Below are 16,883 nucleotides of genomic sequence, written 5' to 3' on the forward strand. Positions count from 1 at the left end.
GCTCGTGAGTGACGCACGATCTCACGGCGACACCGCTGTGTGGAGCTGAAGATGAATCCTGCCCTCTACCGACTCAATGCGACGACGCAACCAGATCAACGCTTTTACACGTTGGCAGTTTTTTTTTCTTCAGAGCGTAAAGCCTGCTATTTACTTAAAAATGCTACGCCATGGTGCCGAAAACCCGAACTGTCATTGTGGTTCTGTGCAACATGGACCTTAGTTAAAACTCGTGCAGTTAGAGGTCAATTGGAGGTCATTTGCGCGAGTACTATACATGCATGAATCACAGTCAGCGTCTAATGGAGCCTGTATGTTCTGTAAAGTGTTTTTAATCTGAGATGAGCCTAACATTTCAGTGTTATTTCATGCCCGGCCGAGCACAGGCGCAACAGATTTCCGCTGCATTTAAATACAGTGGGAAAGGTGAAACGAAACAATGATGTGGAATAGTCCAACTTTCACAAACGTACGGCGTTATTTCACTACATTTGCCGGTCTGACATGAGGTTAAACAAATCAGGAACTTATTTAGAGGGCGCTGCAATAATGTGTATCGTAATCTTCGGTGGACCTGAGGTACTTGAACGCAGCGCTGGAGCTCCTCCCACATTCGCCGAGAAACCGCTATCTCGAGGACTACATCCCGAAATAAGCTCCGCCGTCCGGGAGACCTCGTTTTTGGTGTCGTGTATTACGACGTTCGGGTTTTTAGGGGGACATGGCCGGTTGCAGGTAACCTTTCCGGGACTACTGCTTTCTCCTCAGCCGGCTGAAGGACAAAGCAGGACGGGGAAACGCAGATGGAGCGGCCGGGCAGACTGCTGCTGCAGTCCGAGCTCCGTGTCCGAAACACGGCTTACGACGTCTGCCTCAGTCGGTCCCATCTGACATGGAAAAGACGCATCTCCAGCCCGGTTTACCACCCGTTCAGACCCAGTAAGAAGAATCTCAGTCTTCTCTTCTCCTTTGTGTATGTGTGTGTATGGAACGTGAACGCAACGCCACATCCTCGGTTGTAAACAAAGGAAGCAGACAGTGAAGGGCATGTGAACGGTTTGGCTTCTGTGTTAAACATTAATTATATTTTGTCGCAGACTTAAGTCCTGAAACGTCCTCGTTACGTAACTGCAGCATCGGTCTGATCGTATCTGAGGGTCACATTGTGGCAGCAGCGACTTCAAACTGAGGTTCGTGGACCTCATCTGTAATCCATAATAATCTAGTTCCTACCACTAAAGTCAGTTCAAATCGCTAATACTACGTTAGAACTACACTGTCAGTTCGGTTAAACAATGAAGAGCCATTGCCCCCTTAAGGGAGTTCAATGATTTGGTGGTATAGTCTTGTCATTATATATATATTTTGATCAGTTTTGATATTTTGACAGTCTTTAAAATCATTGTAATAATTGAGGAAGCCTGAGTCTGGCATTTATATTCTACGTATCTAACGTAATACAAATGTGTACAGATTGCTAAGAAAATGCTTGAGTGGTGCAGGTCTATTTTTAAAAATAGCTTTTTCCCATAATACACATTTACCTAAAAAAAATGTTAAAAATATTTATGATGATTAAATGAGTTTTTCTAATACTACATATTATTTTGATAACCACGTTTCAGCCTTAGTTAATCTGACGTAGTAACCAGGTTATCATTTAAGTCAGAGGTGTAATTGACTAATTTCAAACCGCTGAATGAGTCAGTTTTATTTCGTCTTCCTGGGAGTCGTGCTTGTCATCTGTCTGCGTGGATCACTGCTGACACATGCTTCTTCTTTAAAAGGACATTTTCCTGTTCTGATGATTCAGCTTTCACTCTCCATCTGTTGCTTTGTGTTTGTGTTACTATGGTGGAGGCAGAGTTACCTCCCGAGTGCTGAACCTGACTGACTCTTGGTTGTGCATCTTTAATGTCTGCCCTGCTTCTCTCTGGCAGAACCTGGCAGGATTGCTGCTCCACCTTCTGACAAATATATAGATATAAATATACATAAGTATATTGGGGGAAATTGTTTTTTTCCACAAGTCCACAATGTTGTTGGACTCTTTGGATTAACAACAAATAAAACCGCTAGACTTAATCTTCCTAAGTGATCATGCATATTTGATGACTCTTTGGTTCTCCTGCAGGGTTTTGTGTTCCTTCACTGTCTCACAAATCTGACACAGGTAGGAGATATGTGCTGGGCCCACGGCCACCTACTGAGCCCCTCGGAGGATGAACGTATAAGGTTTCTCGTGCAGAGAGCTCAAGAAAAACAGCTGAATGCTTCCCATGCTTATACAGTTGAAGCAAAAGTGTAATTGAGCGCTGCAAAAAATATTAGTACACATAATATCGGGGGAAAAAAAGTGGTCAGCAAATCCTCCTAGTGGCTCTGTCAATAGGTACAGATACTTAGATATTGTAGTTTTGCGTTTTCACTGCCCCTAAAAGAACATTCTCAAACCTGTTTCTGTGCGTGACACAACCTGTGATATTAGCTTACCTTTTATAAACTAGCTGATCATTGTTAGACTCTTTATGTCCTTTTATAAACTAGCTGATCATTGTTAGACTCTTTATGTTCATTATGACTGGCTTTTCCAACTTCATCTGACATCTCATATGTGCGACTACATAAGCCAAGATAATGTCAGTGTTTACAGTCGGTTGACATTAAATATTATCTTACATAATTAGACATGTTGATGACCAACTTAATGTGGGACCTAAAGGTGGCGCTAGTTGTCTCGAGACATGTTCTCTTAGGGGCTTCAGATCCACCGACCCGCCTTGTAGTAAGCTGAGTGGCTTTGCAGTTTGAAGTAGTTTTTCGGCTTCAACATTTCTCTGTTGCATTCCAATGTGCCTTATGTCTTATTTTATGTTGTGATTAAATCAAAATAAAAAGGCATCACCTTTTTATGTCTCTTTTTTTTGTTATATTTCAGAGTACCCACCTCACATGTGGTGAAATCAACTTTCTTTTATCAAGTCATGACGTCAGCATCTAAATTTGGACAGCAGCGGGTGGAGATATCGATTTCCCCTGCAACTGTCGCCATAGAAACAAAGCAGAAGCTTTTATTGTGAAAATTGATCTGTACATTTCTCCACAGCCCTAAGGGCTGATGTTATGTAAGCCATCCAGAGACAAAGGACACTCAGATTTAGGTCAGTGTCATAAGGCCTCTATCAGGAAGCTTAATAAAAGCTGGAAGAAATGTAATATCATTTGCTGACTGATAAGGACATGTTTTTTTTTTTTTTAATTAAGTGTAATAGAGACTACATCAGTAAAAGGTTATGAAAGTAAAGGGACACAGTCAATGGAACAAAAAAAGCATTTCAAGAATGTGTTTACATAAAAAAAATTACATGTTATGAAACTTCAAACCACCAAATATTCCTGACAGTCAGCAGGAGTAGAATTAGTGTCAAAAAGCCGAGTTGAAAAAACACTTTATATAACCGAGAGGGATATTTTGAGTCCCATGTGAAACTTTGAAGTGAGGATGTGGTTTTCATTTTAGATGCCGTGACCTCAAACCTGAAATAGAAATGAAACTGCCTGATGTTGTTTTCAGGCCCTAAAAAAGCAGCTGGAAAGTACATCTTCTGAGGGTGTGTGTGTGTGTCTCAGGTTTGTGTCACAGAGTCCCAGTGTCGGAGATCATCTCCGTCAGAGAGGAAGAGGAGGATGGCGTCGCACAAAGTGATGATGGAAGCTGGAAGAAGATTAAAGAAAAAGAGGGAAAGGACTGCATGCGGACCTTTACGGGTACACACTTGAAACGCACTCACGCCTTTGTTAGCATAATATGTTCTACGGAAATGACCTTAACATCATATCATATAGTCATGTAGTCAATGACTGACAGTTGACATGAGTTTAGGAAGTCTTTGTAAAGCAGCTTTTATCTGGCGTATGTTTGCTAGTGTCATACGTGGAGCGAAGTCAGAAACACCGCTGGCGGTGTGCTGAGGTCACCTTCACATGTCCAGAGGGGGCGCTGTGTCAACACTGGGTCAGCAGCATACAGGAGCAGCTTTCTATGAACAGTAAGAATGACAACACTGGAGCTCTGAGTTCAAAACAACAGTAACACTGCCCCCTTCAGCGAGCAGACCCCGGCACCTACTCGTCTACATCAACCCCTATGGCGGTAAGAAGCAAGGCAAACGCATCTATGAACAGAAGGTGGCGCCATTGTTCGCTCTGGCAGGAGTGTCAGCTGATGTCATCGGTATGCCTTGGTTCTCTGTGTATTTGCTTCAGTCTATTTTCCCATCTGAAAGTGTTGTGTCCTTGCAGTCACAGAATATGCCAACCACGCGCGGGACCACCTGCGGAACGCAGCCGAGCTGAAGCAGTACGACGGGTACGTTTGGTTGATGCCTTTCGCGTACGTCACAGTTTGTCCAAAGCTAATTGTTGTGGTCCCAGGGTGGTGTGTGTCGGCGGGGACGGCATGTTTAGCGAGCTCGTCCACGGGCTGATTTGGAGGACACAGATGGACGCTGGCGTCAATCTCAACTCTCCCGATGAAACTCTGATTCCCTGCTCACTTCGCATAGGAATTATTCCAGCAGGTAAAATAAAGAGAATATTTCCTCTATATACATGACTTCAGAATACACCAGTAAAATCAGATTCAGGTGACATCTGCTATGATACTTTCTCCATCGTCATGGTTATCATCAATATTGATACATATTTCATATGTGCGAGCTACAATTTCAGAGGTTACTGGGCTGTTGAACGACTTTTATGTGTGTTAAGAGAGGATACAAATTGTGTTTGGTTGCTATTGTCAGAATATGTTCTTTGATCGAATCAAGTAAATGGTTAATGGTTTTGGCTTTCCATGCTTATCTGACAACTTAACCTTTACAAGTCACAATCCCTCACTGAAGGCTGTAGCCTGTGACGCAGCCATCTGAATCTTCAGGAGCAGACCAGGGTCAAGTCTCTTGCTCAGGGACGACACATCTCAGTCATAGTGTTTCTCTCAGACATGATATGAAGAACAATAATGAGTATTAAGTAGTTTATTCTTTTAAAACAAAGGTTTAGAGGAGGATACCAATTCCGTCATGTTGCTATTGTCTCAGTGAGTTCCTTGCAGCACTTGATCATAACAAGTGCTGTTATCAATTGTTCTTATTCTACTGTATCACGTCCAATACTGCTGAACCTTGGCCCTTGCAGTAAAATTTGACCAGAACCACCACTGACAACAACAGGTCCTGACATGTGGCTGTGGCAGCACAGTTTATTTGTGTGGTTTGCTATTAAATGTCATGACAGTGAGGGCTGCAGAGAAAAACTCTGGTTCTGTTATGAATGTAAAAGATTTACTAAGTTAGAACAAACTCGAACTCTGGCTCGTGACATCATGTTAATAATATTCTCAAGTTGTGTTTAAAAATATGTTGACTACTCTTAGTGTACCCATCACAGCTGTGCTCTGTCAATGTTCCCAGGTTCAACTGACTGCATCTGTTTTGCCACTGTGGGCTCCAACGACCCTGTGACCTCTGCGCTTCACATCATCATAGGTCAGTGTCACCACACTGACACTTTCAGATGCACGATGAATGTCCTCCGAGTGACCTGAGAGATGCACATCCCTCTCTGGATCACCGTTCTGTCCATTAAGCTTGTAAATCCTGTGAGAAGGATTGTTGATAGCTGAACCCCTGAACTAGGAAAACTCATTCACTGTATGTGTGTTTAATAGATTTGTTGCTTCCAGGCCATGTGAGTGTGACGTGTTTGTGTGCAGGCGACGAACAGCCGATGGATGTTTGCTCAGTTCATCATGACAACACGTTTCTCCGATACTCCGTCTCACTGCTTGGATATGGTTTCTACGGCGATGTGCTCACTGACAGCGAGAGGAAGAGGTGGATGGGGCCGGCCAGATACGACCTCTCAGGTAATGGGACACAGGTGAGCTTAGCGCTCACTCCGATCTGATGTATGACAAATGCTTGAACTCCTTCAGGCTTGAAGATGTTCCTTACTCATCACTACTACGAGGGAACGGTCTCCTTCTTACCAGCCAAAGGCATCACAGGGACTCCAAGGGATGCATCCAAATGCAGATCTGGGTACGGACCTTTTGGGGATTTTGGATGCTTTCAATTTTCATTTATTCATTTATTTCATTTTTTCCAGCTGTACAATTTGCCAGCACAGCGGGCAGTTGCTCTCCAAGAGACCTGGGAAGTATGAGAATAATGAAGTATCTGACAGTGGTAAGTAAGTAAGTCCCACCACCTGAAGGCCCGGTCATATGGCCCACTTTATACTGAACCTTTTGGCTTCTAAATGCTGAAGAGTTCTTAATTCCATGTAATATGATTATGAAAAATCTTTTCAAAAAATCTCGGGTCACAGATGCTGACGGTGAGTGGCGCACCATCCGTGGGAAATTCCTGGCCATCAACGCGGCCAGCATGAGCTGTGCCTGTCCTCGTAGCCCCAAAGGTCTCTCACCAGCCGCTCACTTGGCCGACGGCACCATCGACCTCATCCTGGTCCGCAAATGTTCCCGCTTCAACTTCCTGAGACATCTCCTGCGACACACCAGCAAAGATGACCAGGTACTGTTCACCTTCTCCCATGCTGTGGGATGACACTGGCCATGCTTGAAGTAAAAAGGAAAAATGACTTTATTTGGAATTGAAAACTTGATGTTTGTTTAAGCAAAGTGTTTGCCTGCGGTACTGCACAGAATCAAGTAGCGAAGAGTCTATTCGTAGCGGAGCTATGCACAGCAGTGTTTCAAGTTGGAGAGGAGAGGAACGAATAGACAGGGAATGAACCTGTGAAAAGTGAATCTGGGAAAGTTTTGTAATAAAACAGTGTGTTGAGGTTATGGTGAGAGCAAAAGGGAAATCTCAGCATGAGCTGCACCTCCGCGCTGTATGAAACCGAAACCTGGCACCTGGACCAAGGAGCGTTGATGAAGATCCACCTGTGTGTCTGTCTGAGAACAGTCGCCTGATCAGCTCATTTGTGACCCGCTCTGTCTCTTCTCTGAGAGGAACACACATCCAGACAAAGCATCATGAGGAGATTCAGGAGCATTTTAAGTTTATGATGGGCGTTTTAAGCGCAGGTTTAATTCAAGAATACTTTTCACAATGGCTGTAGTAGATTTGACGATGACTAAGTTTGAGTCAGCGTTTCACATGATTTGATTCTGAACTAAACTTGTGTCGTGTATTTGCTATTATTCATAGTCGATCGCTCAATGAAGCACTTCCCTCAATACACACACATCCATCCATCCATCCATCCATTCATTCAAATCCAGGACAAATAGTGAACCAGGGTCGATACCCGATTCCAGAATCGGGATCAGTGCACATCAGAGTACACTATGAGATCACAGAGGTCAATGGAGATGATGGAGAGGCCCGTCTTAACCATTCCTCCATCAGTGATGGCTGTCATGCTAGTGTATGCTTCCTCCTTAAGCTTGGACGACCTGATATTCCCTTGTTCAGCCAGGAGTTATCCAGGAGGAGAGATCCTGAGGTTAAAGTTGTGGCCTGCAGCCCGGTATGTCACTGTATTATAAAAGCGTGGCTGGAGGTTGTTGGCTGTGGTTTTCAAGAGGGTTAAGAACATCTTATTCATAACACTTAAAGCTAGGTTCTGTAAAGGTACTGAAATGATTGAATGGAAGAACCAAGGATGATTTTAGATCAATCCATTTCACTTGTTGCATTTATTGGTGGTTACAGTTTGAAGCTGTCGAGAGAGTTCTTGGTGTGGGGTAGATCTTTGAGGGATGTCCTTGAGGAAACTGAGTTTGTAAAGGTCTCTCATGGCCATTCTCTTGTTACTGAGTCATCCACAGTGCATCAGCCTCTCTGTTATTGACCTCACTGTTAGGATTATAGTCCAAGCCAGTTTAGCCCTCCGCATGGTATAAGAAGTTTTGGTCCAGTCCTACATTGTTGACATCTGGTTCTGTCCTAGTTTGACATGACGTTTGTGGAGGTCCAACGGGTCCAGCGTTTCCGATTTGCGCCGCGCCACTGTCAGAGCGACTCGGAGCTGGAGCTGGACCTACTGGAAAACGGGAAACACCAAATCTTCAGCCAGATCTGCCGAGACCATCCGGCGTGCAGCTGTGCGCCCGCCTACAGCAGCTGGAACTGTGACGGCGAGATCCTGACTCATGCAGCCATCGATGTCAGGTACCAGTCAGAATCTTCTGGCATATTTTTTTGGGAGTTGTTTTTGGAAACAAGCTAGCAGATCTGTATCCAACCATAAAACCTTTTCTTTTCTTTCTAGAGCACACTGCCAGCTGATCAAACTGTTTGCTCGAGGGATCGAAGAGCCTGCAGTTTTCGAAGATACCACAAACCCATGTGCAATATAGTCAACACCTCCACCCCCAACCCCCACCCTAGTAAAACACTGACATGCGTTTCCAGGCAGATATGATGTCACCGTCGCACTCGTCATCTGGGGACGAGATGTTCTCACATGAATGGCTAACAGGCCGCAAGTGTAAAAAGAGCCGAACAGGAAACGGTTTGATGATTCTGTAGCAACTCAGAGTGTGAAGTTGATGATGCAACGTCTGGACCCTTGTCATGTAAATTCTCATAAGATACAACTGAAAAAGAAATGTTCAATGATGCTGCCCAAATTAACCAGTTATATATTTGAATAGATTCATGAATGTCTTAAGAATTGTATGCAACATTTTGAGTTCTAGATTTTAATTTCATTCCCTGCTTTATCCTGTTTAAAATCCAACTGTATGTCACTATATTATAAAAGACTTTAGTGTCGTAGTTCCGAGCTGCGAGCTCCATAGGTCAAATGTAAAAAAAAAAAAAAAAATTGAGCGTCAAATGTTACCGACATACTCAAGTGCTTCCTGTTTAGTTTGAATTGATTGTGTATTTCTTATGTAGGATTTAGCTGCTACATTTGTTTGCTGGTACCAGACATCTGCGATGTATAACTCAATTCCAAAGATGTTTGACACCAACTTTGAACCTACCAGTCACAGTGTAGAGGACGAACGGTCAAATGGCAGACAATCAAGTGTCCTTTAGGATTAGTCAAGATTAAACTAAATTCTAACAGTCCATCTGCACTTGGAATTATTCCAGTCACCATCTCACCTTCCAAAACCAAATTAGTAAAGAAATATATAGAGAGATATATTGCTATTTTATTATTTAGTTTTTTATTTATAGTTTTAAGAATCATACTGCCTTCAAGAAGCAAATTCACATGTTAGTGAAGAAACAGTTTCACCAAAAAAATGTTACAAGTACTATGATTAAAGGCTTGTTTTGTTCAGGTTACCTCAGAATAGTTGCTGAAAGAAGCGGTCTTTTCCTTGACGTTTGGGTGGTGGACGGATTGAATCTACATGTATCCTCTTCCGTAGCAACAAAGCTCTATTTTTGCATTTCACTCTTTCATATCTGGCAATATGCAAGCACGAAATCCTGGTGTATTTTATGCAGACATGCCGCCATGGCGATGTCGCCGGTCAATACGCTGTAGCATTTACTACATTCTGATGTCAGAGCTGTGTATTTGTTTAAAAATCAGAAATCATTGCGTAATGTCACGGGAGCCACCGTCTGTCTCGAGCAAATCCAGTCCATCTGTTCGAAACAAATGAGACGATACAAGTGTCAAAGGGGTAAAAAACTGGCTACACAAATGAAGGCTTGTGTTACTTATGGTCAATAGTGCATCGTAACGGACAGGTGTGACGTGTCCCCCTGTGATCTTACCTCAGAACCACATAGGAACAATCAAACATGTTGCAATCTGACCTCAAAACAACTGAATGTTAGTGGTGTTAATGTTCATGTTGAAAATTTGTCCTGAGGAGATCATTGTCCAAAATGTTATGAAGATTAAACAATAAAGAGATGCTGAACAAACAAAAAAATGTGGAATATTTGTGTTATTTATTTTACATTATTTATTTCTATTCTGGTTCATGTGGTCTGTCCTCATCTGAAACTCACTGAGTTGCATTTCATCCACAAATTCTGAAGACTCAGCTGATGAATGAATCAACTAATTCATGAACACTTCTGATAGGTTGTTTCAGTTGGAGATCAGCTGGACTTGGAGTCACGCCATGTCGCCTCCAAGTGGCTGATTTTTAAAGCATGTTGCTGCATCTGACAACAGTCTGTTTCAGTGACCCCAGAACCTTTGTGTGTAAGAGCAAGACCCTTGTCAGTTTCAGCAATATATTGCACTCAGATTCAGATACTCGTACAGATGAACATTGGTTTGTATGTCAGTCTGTGTCAAAAATAACGTGAAAAGTTACGCACGGATTTGGATTACATTTTCAGGAACTATGTGTATTGGGATGTACTGCTCATAAGTCATTGAGGCAGTCCAGTGAAAGGCTGCTTTCATAGTACATATGGCCCGTTCCTATGGGCCAGCGGGCTCCTACTGTGCCGCCCAGTTGGTATGCGAGCTCACTCTTCCTCTGCAATGGTGGAAGCCCGATTTTCTTTCTTCGTTCAAGACAATATTTAAATAAAATATTCAGCAGCTGTCTTTTCTTTTCCTCTGTCTGTAACTAAATTTTAAGGGTAAAAACATTCAGCATATTAAGATGACGTCAAGAAAGTCAGATTATTACACCTCACGTTTGAGCCATCAGACGTGGATCAGACAAATGTACCTCATACCGGATCGGTCGAGGCCCGGGTCAACAACGACCGCCATTATTGCTGTTAACCAGTAGGGTGCTAATGGAAATTGGGCTACTGTAGGTGGAAGACAGAGAAGGAGAGGGGGAGGCGTGCCAATAGACAGAGGGAGAAGAGGAAAGACAAGAGAATAGGATTGAGACTATGGACTCTGAATGTGGGAACTATGACAGGGAAAGCTAGAGAGTTGGCTGACATGATGCAGAGGAGGAAGGTGGGTATTCTATGTGGTCAGGAGACCAAGTGGAAAGGTAGCAAGGCTAGAAGCTTAGGAGCAGGATTTAAACTGTTTTATCATGGTGTGGATGGCAAGAGGAATGGAGTGGGAGTCATCTTGAAGGAGGTTTGTCAGGAATGTTCTAGAAGTCAAAAGAGTATCAGCCAGAGTGATCAGTCTCAAGTTAAAAATTGAAGGGGTCATCTTCAATGCAGTTCGTGCTTATGCCCCACAGGTGCGTTGTGACCTTGAGGAGAAGGAGACCTTCTGGAGTGAATTAGATGAACTGCAGGAGCGTGTTCCCAGAGGTGAGAGAGTGGTCATTGGGGCAGGGCAGTGTCATTGTCTACACAAGATGTAATCCACCTGTGTGCTCCTGGATACCAAATGTTCCCATCACTTCCTCGTCACCACTGTTTCCGGCACCAATGTGTCCATTGAAGTCAGAGAGGCTAGATGGAGATGGTTTGGACATGTACAGAGGAGAGCCAGTACATTGGTAGGAAGATGTTGAGGCTGGAACTGCCAGGCAGAAGGTGGAGAGGAAGGCCAAAGAGGAGAGTGATGGAGGTGGTGAAGGAGGACATGAGGTCTGTAGGTTTGAGAGAAGAGGAAGCAGAGGACAGGGTGAGATGGAGGAAGATGATGGCGACCCCTGAAGGGAGAAGCCGAAAGGAAAAGAAGAAGACATTTGTGACAGAATCCTTAAGCATGGTCACTTTATCACCTTACAATCTCAAATACGCAGAAGATGATTTTATACCAAGGTTTAGAAATGCCTCCATAACTTTCTACTCAGTTAAATCTGACCTCATGCATTTGAACGGGTCCACTCGAATCTCACGTGTGTCTGGGTCGCACAGCAGCTGAGTGATAAGAACACAAATATTCATTATTGATGAAGTGATTCGAACACGCTAGCAGGGTGTTTGACGTTTAAATGACGGTTATAACGTCCATTCTCACTCTGTTGATAACAAAGTGTAAATAATCAGCGTTATAAAAGCGCAAGCCGATCAATACTTGAGCTGTTATAAGATGAGGCGACTGGGGAAAGTGGATTTGTTTCTGCGGAGGAGCCGCTCAGGTGAGGCGCATCGTTCCTCTCCTCTCTATCCTTCAGATTTATGATCAAATCTAATGAAAAGGGATCGATGGCAAGGAACTTGAACTGTTACGATTCATTCATTAGATGAGTAGAAGGTATGACACACAGATATTTTACAGAATGTAGAATGTGCCCATTTTATCACCAAGATAAATGTATTATTTTTATGAGAAGAAAAAAAAAGTGTTAATAAATGAAAATGTCTTGAGGGAACAAGTCAGTTAGCCAAGGATTGTTTTGGTGCCATTTGTAGAAAGAAAGGTTCTTATTCAACTCCAGTTTGAGTGAGAATCCGAAAAACTATTTGTCAACAAGTGATGGAAAGAAAATGTCTCTGCAGGAAAATTATCATCAACCACCTCAACAAACTCTACATCGCCATGTCACCACTGATCTGCGCGTCACATATGGCTGTGATGCTGATGCTCCTCCACTGCACAGCGTCACTTCCTGTCAGGTAACAAAACTGACTCAACACTGGAGACCAACTAGTTTAATATTGTTTAGACTCGATTCTGATAATGCAATTGAAATTTCAAAACAAAGTTGAGTGAACTAAATTGAATCTGGTCTGGATTTTTGTACCCTTGATGCACAGCTCTAAATCGATATTTTTCATAGTGAACTGATAAATAACACTTTCACAGAGTCATTGATTTGTTTGTCTTTTTTACATTGGTACTATTTTCCTGACTGGACCAAAATATGACCTCCCATTTTGAAGAACAATTAATATCTATCATTATTAATAAGAGTAGAAGTAGTACAGGTTCAAATACTAGTAGTTGTGGTAGTGTTATTGCTGTTGTTGTCGTCGTCTACAAACATGCACAAGAGAAGTGCATTTTTACACCAGTCTTGCTTTGACTTCAGACAAAGTCACAATGGGACAGAAAGACCTCTGACGCGAATCAAGTACTGGGACAAGCCACAATCTCAACAAGGCGACACAAGGAATGACGTCCAGTTACAGGCTGAATCGAGGTCAGAACACAGGACTTGTTCATGACTGTTGCTTTATTCTTTTATTGCTTCCTCTTTTAATAATGCACTGCTCACTAGCTTTATTTCATAATTGTTGCTTTGTTTTCCTGCACCTTTTTGAAATGCTCAAACTGTCTTTACCAGTTAACCTTCTGTGTGGAGACGTAATTTTAAATGAACTTTTCTTTTTCCTCTGCCAAAGAGTGGGGAGGTTTTTTGGTGGTTTGGTTGGATTAACAAGAGCAGGAAGTGCCTAAGTGATGGTGGTTTTTGAGTGTTTTCTGCTCGGTAACACAGGTAAACCAGGCGGAAACAAGCAGCACCAGACTGACAATGAACAGGTGACATTGTTAAGAAGCAAGAATGGTGAGAAGGTGGCTGGAACAGAGACCTGCACCTGCTGAGGCCCTTTGAGGACCAGTTTGACAGCCCTGGTCTAGAGCAAAGCTCAAAAAGTTGTGTCTGGATTATCTGTATACTGCTGTACATTTTCAGAACTGGTTTAGGAATGGGCACATCAGGTAGTGATTTGATATTGAGTGTGTTGTGTACTACATTTTTGTCATTCACTCGCTGAGCAACCTCTTCTTCTGCAACCCTGATTGAGGTCATTGCAGTCAGTGTTATTTGGAAGGCAAATTACATACAAGTCTATAAATAAATGCAGGGAAATAATATTGGTTTAAAAACTCTGAGTATTCTTTTATTCCTCTATTGTCGTATTGTTTCTATGTCATTTTCATTTAAATAATAAGTGTAGTAAAGCAGACATTGCATTTAAAATGAACTAGACCACTTGAGGAAAATAAGGAACGTGTATTTCTGCAGATCGTCTGCAGGCCTGAGCCGCAGGAGGCAGCTTGGCGACATAGAGTTCTCGCACAAATACTCAGAGCTACTGCGATCCAGAGCCAAACTGGTGTCCATCTGTAGTGTGCTGCATCGAATGCAGGCTATGAGGAACAGGTGAGACCCAAGCACACACACATCCACATAAAACTGACAGTTGGGTCACATGTGTTGTTTTTGCCTCCACAGCAGCGCGTCAGAAGAGAGAGAGACGCTGGACCTGCTGCTCAAACACTTCGCCTGCTCCTCTGTTAACTGGACCTCCAGCTTTTAGAGTAATTACATATGTGGAGTAATAAAATACCGCCAGCATGCAATACACAGTAACTTCAGAACGGCATTATATGTCTGGACTCACTGAGGACTCGTGACAAGAGCTCCTCCTTGCAAGTGATTAGAGAGTAATATTGTTTATGATGCAGATTGTCCTGAAGACGGTATAAAATAAACCTGACTTATTCATTCCTTACATTACCTTACACGGAGTTTTCTGGATCTGGTTGAGAAAATTCTGATTTTGATCATTTTGTTGAAGTGAAAAAATCAATTTCTGATGACACACTCAGAAACACAAATGACCAACTCACTAGTCGCTCATGTCTCAACAACACTTTGTTGTTGTCGTGTGTGTCTGAACCAATCACTGCCGCTTGAGAAATAAGCTTTATGAGCGTAATAAGGATTTTACAAGCCTGTGATCACGTAAGACGGAAGAGAAGGGGTGAGGAAATCTAAGCGTTTTATCTTTGGCACTGAATGGAGATCAGAGCATCATGAAGCACTCGGCCAGTTCCAACAAAGCGACCTGGAAACTGATGGAAGTTCGCTGTTAAGTTCCTTCCACTGCTTGGCCAGTTGACATAGTTGGGTATCTCGGAAGCCGTGGGGTCTCACTGCACTTCATATCCAAACTGAGGAAACCCTGCCACTTCTTTCTGTCCATGCAGCATCTGCCTGTTCCCACTGTGCTAATGTGAGTTTCTCCATTCTGGAGTCCAAGGAAATCCAGAGCTAAATTGGTGACTCCAACACAAATATCCGTCATGGCTAGCTTAATCTCGATTCACCAAATAAAGGTTGCCAAGCAACAACATGCTAGGGATACGTAGGTTCTTTTGTTCTTATTAGGTGAGGAAAGGTTATGGTTTCCACGGCATTGGTTTGTCTGCCAGTCGGTGTTTAAAATAACATAAAAAGTTATGGATGGATTTGGATGAGGTTTATAGGAACTACGTGAAATTGGATAAAGGACAAATTATTCCATTTTGGGAGGGATTCAGGTCACCATCACGATCTTTGACATTGGGACCATTTTGTGTATTTGTCCCAGATAGGCATTTAGGTCCAAGAATTTTCTTTTGAAGGACTGGGAGATTGTGTTCCAGGTGGACTGAGGCTATTTTGCAGAGGTTTGGACTCGCGGTTTTTGAATAATATACATAAGAGCGTCAAAAATCGCTATGACTATGACTACGACTACTTTCAGCTGTACGGTGGCCTGAAGTGTACAAAAGTAAGTCTCACTAAAGAGGAAGTTGTTAGATAAGGATAAATATTTATCAAAGTAAAAAAGTCACTTAAGAGCATGTAATAAGCCTGTGTCACTGAGCTCAATAAAACCCTTTATAATGACCGTATCACCCGGGTTCTCAAAACAAGCTGATGCCCCTGCTCTCAACACAAGCCAAGTCATGAAGGCATGAAAGGCACGAGTGGCACCACAAAGTCTTGGGCCATTTTTCTGCGTGTTCAGTCAAAATCAATTACTAGTTCATTTCATAGAATTCTGGTGAAAATTAGAGCACGACAGGACAAAAGTGAGGAGCTCAACCATCTGCCAGAGACTCAGAAAAGAGCAACAAGGTGAACAGAGGCAACATAAGAGGCATGACAAATATCCATCCATCCACATTCCCCTTCTGATTCACAGTTTTAATTGAATCAACAGCCAGATTTTTGAAGTCCAGATAAAGCAAAATGACATGGCAGACACCTGTGGCTTGATCCTAGTTTGAGATTCGATTCTCCTGCAACCACTTATCTGCTCTAAGCCAATGGCGCAATAGCTCGGCAGGCTACCCTGACTTCACGTCAAGTTTATTGGAGGGGAAAGTCCACCTGAACCATAAACCTTTTAGATAACAGCAGAACCCATCAGTTCACCTCGGAGGGAAAGATGGGCGCCACGCATCTCGGCTGTCTGCTCCTGCTGTTAATTCAGACATCTGTGAAGGCACAACAAAGTAAGTAGCAATATTCACCGTCAAAGAGCTGATTTCTCACTTTTACGGGAATGAAGTTTAACGGGAATGAAGAAAAAGAATTGGTCAAATTGGGTTAACAGTCAAGGCTGGGATTTATGATTCACAAAAAATGTACTTGAATTTCCACCGACAAAAATGTATACATGTATGTAAGTACAATACAAAAAATATAAACAAACGTTGTAGCTGAATACTTGATACCAGTGTGTGTATATACTGTATATCTGATTTGTTGTAGTAATTCAAATGGAGCAAACCCCACCATCTATATTTGTTTTGTAGTCCTTCAACTCACAGAGACCTGAAGTATGAAATCTGTGGATTATACTCACAAATTACAGGTGACCTGGATGGAATTTCAATGTTTTGTAACAGCATAATTTATTATTGCATCTCAGTCATCCAGCTGTAAACGATTGTTTTGCTGCCGTGTCATCATAAAAGTGTCAAAGTCTGAGATTCACATGGACACACCTGCCAACACACAGATACACAACCATGGCAACAGCAAGAAAAGAGACTGATCAACAAAAGCGAAATTTTAGCTGACGAAACAGCTGCTTTTTCCCTGGAGATCAGCGCCTACATTTTGCAATTATTGAATTTAATTATGTTTTATTTATTGACAAGAAGAATCCTTGATGATCAAAATAGATCACACACTTTGAATACTTTTGTGGTTCATGTTTTTAAGGTTTAATTCTAGCTATCTACCTACCCTCTCAGGAATAAAT

The 16,883-nt window shown here is 42.5% G+C and overlaps 1 protein-coding gene across 1 annotated transcript; it reads left to right on the plus strand.

Moving 5' to 3' along the window:
• The first annotated feature begins 623 nt into the window (after nucleotides 1-623).
• LOC128770697 (ceramide kinase-like) lies at nucleotides 624-9,944 on the plus strand. The gene is made up of 13 exons (XM_053885496.1): nucleotides 624-939; nucleotides 3,631-3,768; nucleotides 3,927-4,049; nucleotides 4,109-4,234; nucleotides 4,303-4,369; nucleotides 4,435-4,580; nucleotides 5,475-5,549; nucleotides 5,777-5,929; nucleotides 5,999-6,104; nucleotides 6,172-6,251; nucleotides 6,394-6,599; nucleotides 7,987-8,207; nucleotides 8,308-9,944. Exons 1-13 carry the CDS (start codon nucleotides 804-806, stop codon nucleotides 8,393-8,395), a joined length of 1,665 nt encoding a protein of 554 aa, XP_053741471.1. The 5' UTR covers nucleotides 624-803; the 3' UTR covers nucleotides 8,396-9,944.
• Nucleotides 9,945-16,883: the final 6,939 nt, after the last annotated feature.

This window comes from Synchiropus splendidus, chromosome 14 (genome assembly GCF_027744825.2).
Source record: "Synchiropus splendidus isolate RoL2022-P1 chromosome 14, RoL_Sspl_1.0, whole genome shotgun sequence".
NCBI lineage: Eukaryota > Metazoa > Chordata > Actinopteri > Syngnathiformes > Callionymidae > Synchiropus > Synchiropus splendidus.

Coding starts and splice junctions, on each gene's coding strand:
- LOC128770697 (XM_053885496.1), top strand. CDS start 804: ATGGAGCGGCCGGGCAGACTGCTGCTGCAGTCCGAGCTCCGTGTCCGA. Junction 4,050..4,108: donor GGAGCAGCTTTCTATGAACA/GTAAGAATGACA, acceptor TGCCCCCTTCAG/CGAGCAGACCCCGGCACCTA. Junction 5,930..5,998: donor GGCCAGATACGACCTCTCAG/GTAATGGGACAC, acceptor GAACTCCTTCAG/GCTTGAAGATGTTCCTTACT.